The following is a 9976-nucleotide window of genomic DNA, read 5'->3' on the forward strand; positions in this document are numbered from 1 at the left end:
CAAGTATTTATTAAACACCTGTGATGTGCCCCTCACTCTATTAGGTGCTTTACAAATATCTCATTTGATATATATGTATGTGAGGTAGGTGCTGTTATTATCCTCATTTTACAGTTTGGGAAACTGAGTCAGACAGTGGCCAAGTGACTTGCTCAAGATAATACAGCTAATCTGTCTGACTCAAATTTAACTCAGTTCTCTTTCCCCTGGCTGGCTGCGCGGAGCCCGCACGATGCCCGGAGTCACGGTGAAGGACGTGAACCAGCAGGAGTTCGTCCGGGCCCTGGCCGCCTTTCTGAAAAAGTCAGGGAAGCTGAAAGTCCCCGAATGGGTGGACACGGTCAAGTTGGCCAAACATAAGGAGCTGGCGCCCTACGACGAGAACTGGTTCTACACCCGGGCTGCCTCCACGGCCCGGCACCTTTACCTCCGAGGCGGGGCCGGCGTAGGATCCATGACCAAGATCTACGGGGGGCGCCAGCGCAACGGGGTCATGCCCAGTCACTTCAGCAGGGGCTCCAAGAGCGTGGCCCGGAGGGTCCTGCAAGCCTTGGAAGGCCTCAAGATGGTGGAAAAGGACCAGGATGGGGGCCGGAAGCTGACACCTCAGGGACAGAGAAACCTGGACAGAATTGCCGGACAGGTGGCAGCTGCCAACAAGAAACATTAAGACAAACTAGACCAGATTCATTAATAAATTGCCTTGTTCTTTTAAAAAAAAAAATTTAACTCAGTTCTACCTGACTATAGGCCCAGCACTCTAGCCACTTTCCTACCTACCTACCTTGGGCCACGTCATCCCTGTACTCCACCTGATCAAATGTCCTTACTTCCTGGTTTACTCAGAAAATCAATGCTATCTGCCATGAGTTCCATCTTCTCCACTTAGAACTTTGCTTTCAAAACTGTTTTATGTCTTCACATGTCCTCTTCCTTTGCTCTAGTTTTTGAGAAAATGGCAATATGAGTAGTTTAATGACTGGATATAGTTCCAAATTGCTGTGATCTCTTAACTGATAAATTCAGTCACCTTTTCTCAGTCCTTATTTTTGTCCTTTCTATCCTGGATACTGTTGTGGCTTATTTTTAATTTCTTTTGTTGCATTGTCATCCGCATCATGCCCTGATTGTAGAGGTCCTTCAAAGTGCAGTCCTGAGCCTTTTTCCCCTCTTTCACTACAATCTCCCGTGATGATATGCTCTATAAGGATTACTATATTTATAAGTGTAGCTCTAATTTCTGTCCCGAGCTCCAGTTCTGTATGCTAACTGCCTCTTACACATTTCCACCAGAATGTCATGTTGGCATCTTAAATTTAACATGTCTAAAACTGAATTCATCATAGTCACCATTTTCTTCCAATTAAACCCTCCTCCTGTAAACTTTCCACTTTTTGTTGAAGGAACCTTTCTATTTCCAGTTACCCCAGTTTGAGGATTCTTGAGTCATCATTGATTCTTTACTCACTTTATCCCCCATTTCCAATCATCTGTCAGGTCTTGTGGAGGATATTTTTTCAACATCACCTTCCATCCCCTTATTTCCACTTTCAAACTAGACTTTGTGAAATAAGGGAAGGTCATGGATGCCAGAGAAAGGCTCTTATTACCCCTCACCAGGACTGTTGTAATGGCTTTCTTATTGGGTTCCCTGTATCCACTTTCTTCGTTCCCTAATCCAGCAAGTGAGTAGTTGCCAAAATCATCTTCCTAAGGTACAGACAGATCTGATCTTGCCCCTTACTTCATTGCTCAAAAATTATCAGTGGCTCCCTATTTCCTCTAGGATTTTAGCCTTCATAATCTGGCTCCAACTGACCATTTTTTTTTAACATGCATTTCCTTCATGCAGTCTCCATTCCAGCCAAACTGTATTATTAATTGTTTCCTCTATTTGCCATGCCATCTCATTACTGTGCATTAGCTCAAATGTTCCCTTATATGTACATTCCCTTTTTATCTTTGCTTTTAGATACCCTGACTGACTTCTAGACTACAATGCTGCTTTTTACATGAAGACTTCCCTCATTTCCTCAATGCCCTTTCTTTTTCAGACAGCCACATGTTTTTCTACACTTTGTATCCTTTTAGTAGATTATAAGCTCTTTGAGACTAGGGGACTTCCTAGCACCTACTACAGTGCCTTGCAGTTAGGTATTTAAATAAATGAATGAAAAAACATTTATTAAGCACAAGCTGTGTGCTTAATAAATTTATATTACCAAGTTCTGGGATACAAATAAAATATTGAAAATAGTTCCTTTTCTCAAGGAGCTCACATCTCTTGGCCATTCAAATGCCATGCTAATGACCTTGCATTTTAAGATCACTGGACCTTTCCTGCTTTCAGTGAATCCGCTTCTCCGTGTTGTCTCCTCATATTAGAATAAGAACTCTGAGAGCAGGGAATGTCCTGCTTTTGTATTTTCATCCTTGTATTTGGTGCGTTTAGAGTTTAATAAATACGTTTTTATTTATTTCTTAAATACCTATATGCACAGGACTGTGGTTGGTAACTAAGAAAGCCTTATTCTCCAGGTGCCTTAAAGATAAGGTTCTTTGAGGAGGGAGGAGTACTAGTAACTGGGAGATTAGGGAAGGCTTCCAGGAAGAGGTAACTTTGTTGAACTTAATTATCTGTCTTAGTTGTAACCACTACTGGTGAATGGTTTTGGTTGTGGAGGTAGGAAGAGGAGAGTAAGGAGGAACTTAGATATTTATTTTGTTGTTGATTGACTACATTGTATCCCCTTTCTCTGCCTTTAGCTTGTTTTCCATTTGTTCTGTAAACTTTGTTTAATACCTACTATGTAGAATGCCTGGTGGGGGAAATAAAGAATCAGATTCAGTGCCTGGCCCCATGGAATTTAAGACTTAGAAATTTCTAATGGGACCTAGAACTATATAGTAACTACTAGTAACAGTAGCTGGTAGGAGGTAAAGCTTGTAAGTTTGAAGGTTTAGTTGAAGTGATTACTAAATGCGAGTGCATTGTTTTATGGGACCTTAGAGAACCCTAATAACACTGAATCAGTATCCTGTATTGTGTAAGTAAAACCTACCATTACAGAGATCTCTATTTTCATTTCTTATAACTTGTTTACTCTTTGAACTCCCAAAATTTGTAAAGACAATTTGTATGGTATCCATACTTATGATTATAATTATTATACATTCAACTTAAATTTTTTGTTTTCTTTGGCAGTAGAGATTTTTATGTTGCATAGTTTCTCCAGTGAAAGAGGAGATACATTTACCACTTGCTTTTCTCCACTGTCTAGCCAAGGTCCATCTATACTTTTTAGTTTGGGTCTAGTTATTTGTTTAGTTATCGGTTACCTAATAAAGTGCAGAAATCAAGTTTGTCTCAGCTCAGTATTTTGGTTCTGGGCCTTTGTATTTCCTAGCTGCCTCTTCTCCATGCCATCTAATTTTCAGCCATTATACTCATGCCCTTCTCTCCAGAACCTTGGACTCCATCCCTTGCTCCCCTTCCCCTATTAGTTGAATTTTCTCCTGATCTTGACAGGGCCCAGGCCTCTATGCTACTTTCTGGCTGTTGGTAGAGGTTCTCTTGCTTGCTAGTATTTATATCTCTGATGTTTAGCACAGTGCCAGGCACATAGTAAGTACTTATTAATAAATGCTCTGTCTTTCAGTTTTTCCTTTTTCCTTCTTTCCTAGTTGTAATTTTTGGTACCCTTAACTTGATTGATCTGCTAGATTCCTTCCCTTTCTCCACAGAGGACCTCTCTATTCCTTCGTTAGGATGACATTTTGCCTAATGCTCCAATTCTCGCAGAGCTTTTCTCCTCTTTTTCTCTGCCAGTGTCCTGCTTTGTAGGCGATTGCAGTGCCTACTTATGTGCATTGTAAAAATAACATCTCCATTGTAGTGGGTTCTGTACTTAAAGGTTTTGTTGGTGCTTCTCTCTACCCCCCCAACAACAACTCTCTCCTAGCGGAACACTCTGGAACAGAGAAGTTACAGTTAATCAAAACAAACCAACTTATTGACCAAGTTTGACAGTTTATCCCTCATTTCCTTCAAGTAGCTCATCATCACTTTTGGGGCAAGGAACATTTGATAATTGATGGTCAATTTCTGTGTGATTTGAGTTTTGTTATCTTTTAGTGTTGTTTTCTTTCACATTATTGAAGTTATTTTGTGTTCTTCTCTGTTCTGTTTACTTCATTTTACATCAGTTATAAAGGCTTTCCCAGTTTTTCTGAATTTATACTCCACAATAATATTCCATTACATTCATATTTGATGATCTATTCAGCAGTTCCTCAGTTTATGGGCACCCATTTAACTTTTTGCTACTACAAAAAGCGTTAGGATGTAGGGTGTGTGTGTGTGTTTCCCTTTGACCTCATAGTTGAGTCAAAGTGTAGTCATTTTTCTAGCATAATTCCAAATTGTTTTCCTGGGTGTTTTTCCACAACCTAGTTTTCTTTAGAGCAGCAGATTTCTGCCTAATCTAATCAGATTTGCTCTCTTAAATGAAGATTATTGCAAGGGGGAGTTTTGGAGTAGGGAGAAATGAGGATGAAGGAATAGTTCACAATTTTTTGATAGTCAAGTCAGCAAGCATTTGTTCAGCACCTGTTATGTGCCAGGCACTGTGTGAAGTGCTAGGGATACAAACAAAGGCAAAAGATAGTCTATGTTCTTCTTAAAGAGCTCACGGTGCAATGAGGGATACAAAACATAAACTACATACAAACAAGGTGTGTACAGGATAAATGGGAGATGATTACTGGCATTTAAGGGGAATCTGGAAAGGCTTCTTGAAGGTGAAATTTTTTTCAGTGTGATTGAAGGAAGCCAGTGAAGCTAGGAGATGGGAAGATATTAACAGGTTTATACAAGGAGCATGTTGAGCAAGATGAGACCTAATAAGCATGAAAGAATGGACATCATAAATGGATTCTGCTCCTTCAAATAATTTTGCTTAGCTCCTGTGGTCGCTCTGCTAATGACCTCCAGCAGTGATTCTTTTCCTTCCTCCAATAGGAAGTTAGTTTATCATTCAAGTCAGAGATAACTCCCTTCTTTTTCACTTGCTGTGTCAGGAATTAGCAACCTGAAATAGCTGAGGCAGGTATACATGCTTACCTAGGGATGATACAGGATATATTATCCCAGAAATTCCTTGGGAAAGATAGGCGTCTACCTCTTTCTTCCCACCTTCCCATATTATATGTGGGTAATGAAATTTTGCCTGTCTTTTGAGATCCATATCAAATGTCATTGCTTGCAGGGAAACCTTTTCTGACTGCTTCAGAAACCATTTTCTCCTCATCTGTCCTCTCAAAGAACTTTGATTTTCTCTTATGTGCATATATTCTGTTTTATATTGTAGCTATTCATATATCTTACTATTAAATTGTAAGTTACATGAGGGAAAGGCCTGCATTTTATTTATCTTCATACTGTTAGTAAGTGCTGTCATTTTCTTGAATCTTCAACCTTTCAGTATCTACTAGCTCCTTCACTGTTGCCTATAATCATAACCAAATCTCCCTTATTTTTAAAAACAAAAAACCTTCATCAGATCCTACCATGTTTGCTAGCTATTTTCCTATATCTTTCTTCCTCTTTTCATACAAACTCCTTGAAAAAGTCTTCTATAGTCAGTTCTTCCTTCCTTTCCTCTCATTCATTCTCTTCTAAACCTTCTGTAATCTGGCTTCTGACCTCATTATTTAAATGAAATTGCCAGTTTCCAGTAGTCTCTTAATTGCTAGATTTGATGGCATTTTTTCAATCATCTCCAGTATTTGACACTTTTGACTTTCTTTATAGGGCCATAAACTTAGATCTGGATTATAAACTCAGAGCTGGAAGGGAGCGCAGAGGTCATCTGGTGCAACCTTTTCATTTTATGTGTTCAATTAAATTCAGTAACCATTTATTAAGTGCCTTCTATAAGCCAGGCAATATACAAAGCACTAGGGATAAAAAAAATAAAAGGCAAAAGACAGTTCGTGCCCTCAAGGAGTTTACAGTCTAATTGAGGAGGCAGCATGCAAACAAATATATACAAAACAAGTTATAAAAAGGTACATAGGAAATAACTGACAGAGGAAGGCACTGGAATTAAGAGGTGAAGGCTTTTTATAGGAAGTGGGATTTTAGTTGAGACTTAAAGGCACCCAGATTGGTCAATAGTTGGAGAGGAAGAGGGAGAGAGTTCAGACATGAGGCCAACCAGAGAGAATGCCCAGAGCCGGGACTTACAGTGTTTTGTTTGTGGAGCTGCTAGGAAGTCACTGCATTGAAGAGTAAGTGTTGGAGAATATGATATAAAAAGACTGGAAAGGTTGGAGGGAAGTAGGTTATGAAGGGCTTTTAATGCCAAGTAGAAGTCTTTTGACTCCAGAGGCAGGGCTATTTCTACTGGACCATGCTGCCTTCTGCTCCTAGATTTTCTTTCTGCTCTGGGTTTTCATGACTGTTTTCTTTTGATTCTCATACTTGTGATTGCTTCTTCTCAGTTTCTTTTGTTTTGTTTCCATCTATATCAGTCACTCCCTCTAACTATGACTGCCCCCAAAGTTCTCTTCTGGGTGCTCTTCTGTTTTCTCTCTAAACTCTCAGCTAGTGATCTCATCAGCTCTGTTTTAATTATCACCTTTATGTAGATGATTCCCAGATTTATATATCCAGTCCTAGTCTCTATCCTTAGCTCTACTCTTGCATCACCAACTGCTTGTTGGCATTTTGGACTGTAGGAATCTCAGACATGTCCAAAACAGCTTATTATCTTTCCCTACTAAGCACTCCCCCTTCCGAAATTTCCTGTTGTTGAAGGCATCCTCTCAGTCTCCCAGTTCTACAATCTGTGTCATCCTTGATTCCTCTCTATAGATCACCTCACACATCCAATTGCTGTATTCTTTTTCTATATGATTGAAGAAGGAAACGGCAAATCACTCCTGTATCTTTGCTAAGAAAACCCACACAGAGTCATGAAGAGCTGGATGTGACTGAATGATTGAACAGTACAACAACAGAATTTCTCTCTAATATCTTTAGCATATATCCCCGTCTCTCCACTCGCACAGCCGTACACACTTCTTCTCTTCCTCACATCTCATTTGTATTATTGAAGTAGCCTTCTGATTGTTCTCCCTGTCTCAAGTCTTACATCTTTCCTCATTCCAATCCATCCTTCACTTAGTTGCCAAACTAATATTTGCAAGGCATAACCATATGACTTCCCTGCTCAATAAACTCCAGTAGTTCCCTCTGTCGATCCAAAAGTTTGGTTAAAGGAGGCAGACAGGCTAGGTGATATGTAAATTCATATTGTTTATTCCCTTAAAGCTAGCAGAATACATACATGTATGCAGCCAGATAAAATCTGACTGACTGAACAAAAGAATGAGAAGGCTTAAGCATTTCAGGATAGTCCCAACTCAGCATGTCTGTGTCACTCAAAATTTATGATCCCCATGTATGTTTAATCACAGTATAAGAAAAGAATTTCTTAATTGGATAGGTCGTAAATACAATAAGAGAGTTAACAAAATGTCAATTAAAATTACGACCCAGGACATCTGTATTTTCTTTATCATTAACATACCATAACATAGTATTATCTCCATAAAATATTAAGATAAGAAAAAGTCCCATCATTCAAGATAATGTCTTAGGTTAAGGGTCTCATCCTTAGTGGCCATGAACAGAGGAAAGAATGTTCTTAAGTCAGCCCCATCTGGGCTTGTTGACATAAGAAGAGATATTCTCTGAGTTTACTCAGAGAACAAAGAAGTTGTTAGGTCCAGGCTTTTCTTCCAGTTGATTAGTTCAGGCTCTGGCCCTTAGTGAAGTTACTGAATTGATATTAAATGATTATTACCTGTTACCTTGAGGAGCAAATGAAAAGTCCTCTGTTTGGCATTTAAAACTCTTTATAACCTGGACCCTCCCTATGCTTTCAGTCTAATTACATTCTGCTTCCCCCTCCCTTTACTCTACAATCCAGCCATACTGCTCCACTGCTCATTTCACACCATTCCATTTTCTGTGTCAGTGCCTTTGTACTGGCTGCCAGTATGCCTGGAAAGCACTCTCTTCCAGCCTTTGACTCTTAGAAATCCTCACTTCTCTTGAGACTTAGCTCAAGGACCTCTTCTTCTAGGAGTCTTTTCCTGGTCTTTCTGCCTCACTCCTGGCTCTCACCGCCCCCCCCCCCCCCAACCTGTCAGAGATTACCTTATCTTGTATATTCTGATGGCTCCTCTCCTATTAGGATGATTAGAAGGTCAGCTCCTTGAGGGCATGGATTGTATTTGCTTTTCTTTGTCTCTTCAGCACTTAGCACGGTTGTCTGTCAAATGCTTGTTGATTGATTAATTTAGAAACCTGGAGAACTGGGACAAAATCTTTTGACTTTATCTGGTCTTTAAATTAGGGCAAATGGCAGACTTGTCTTGACTTCTTAAATACCTCAGGCCCTAAGATACTAGAGGATACTGGATACTGAGAGATGGTATTTGTAAGATGCTTAGCAGTGCCTGGGCACAGTTTGGTGATGTCCTTATAGCATTCTTTAACTGTTTCTTTCTCCAGTTTTGCTTTCTTGGTTTGTAGTGGTGATACAAGTGCTGGGAGAAAAAAAACCAAATTTGAATTAAGAGCTACCATGATAGAGTGGAAAGAGCAGAGCATTTGAAGTCAGAGGACTTGGACTCTGCCACTCACTTTACTACCTGTATGACCGTTAGCATCTTATGTAAAATGAGGTAGTGAGGGAAGATGATCAACAAGTTTTCTTCCATTCTAAATCTATGAAATGACTTTTTTTGGGGGAAAAATCATCATCTTGACAAACATGAACACACATGAACATGGAACAGGGCAGCCAAATGGCACAGTGGGTAGGTCACTGGACTTGGACTCAGGAAGACTGAGCTCCTCTCTTTCCTCAGAAATTTACTACGTGTATGACCCTGGTAGGGCCAGTTTCCTCATCAGTAAAATGGGGATAATAATAGCACCTATCTCTTGGGGTGGTTGTGAGGATCAAATGAGGTAATTTTTATAAATCACTTTGCAAACTAGCCTATAAAAGTGCTGGCTTTTATGACTGCTAGCTATTATTATTTTCATATATGAAGAATAGAAAAAATTTTATATGACTCTGTTCTGCACAGATTTCCTTTATAAAAGTATGTATTTAATTTTAAGTACGTATTTAATTTAACATTGTAGTGCCAATATTTATCTGTGTCCTTTTCAGCTTCCTTCTGTTTTTTTGTGTACATTTAAAAAATTTCATTGATACTTTTTTTTGTCCTTTGTTTTCTCATATATAACTTTATTCTCTCTTCTCCCACAACTAAACCTCCATCTTAACAAATATAGACAAGTAAAACAAATCTACATATAGGTCATACCTGGAAATTGCATGTCTCATTATATGCTACAGTTTATTCATCCATTCCCTAATTGATGGGGACTTTTCTACATTAATTTTTTGTACATTAATTTACCTACTATTGGTATCCAATCATAATGTAGTCTTTTATAAATGTCTGTACACACAGGCATTGTCCTGTAGTGGAGAGGATATTAGACATAGAGTCAGGAAGACCTCAGTTGAAACTGTGGCACAGACACCTGTGAGCCATATAATCCAGGGGAAGTTACTTAACCCTTCTGGCCCAGATCCCACGGTCTTTCAGGTCCTTTCCAGTTGTAATTCTATGATCCTGTGGTTTGTTTCTCTTAAATTAAGTTTGAAGTTGTGGCATATTAATTTCTTCAGGATTTAGGTAATCCTGTCGTTGATCGAACTTCCTTTGGTCACACTATTTGTGTTAATGCCCAGGCATTATTTTTTTTTTATTAGCTGCTACTTATGGGCGTGTCTTGGGTATCATCAGAGAGTGGTGCAAAAGGTGGCTATTAGAGATCTCTGTCTTGTCATGGCCCTGGTTCTGAAAAATGTAGGCCCTTGTA

General features: G+C 39.3%; 1 protein-coding gene across 1 annotated transcript; it reads left to right on the forward strand.

Annotated features, from left to right (window-relative positions):
• Positions 1-203: 203 nt before the first annotated feature.
• On the forward strand, positions 204-711 carry LOC118828806 (40S ribosomal protein S19-like). The gene has a single exon (XM_036735674.1). The coding sequence runs from the start codon at positions 233-235 to the stop codon at positions 668-670; it is 438 nt and encodes a 145-aa protein (XP_036591569.1). The 5' UTR covers positions 204-232; the 3' UTR covers positions 671-711.
• Positions 712-9976: the final 9265 nt, after the last annotated feature.

The sequence above is a fragment of the Trichosurus vulpecula genome, chromosome 8 (assembly GCF_011100635.1).
Source record: "Trichosurus vulpecula isolate mTriVul1 chromosome 8, mTriVul1.pri, whole genome shotgun sequence".
Classification (NCBI taxonomy): Eukaryota; Metazoa; Chordata; class Mammalia; order Diprotodontia; family Phalangeridae; genus Trichosurus; species Trichosurus vulpecula.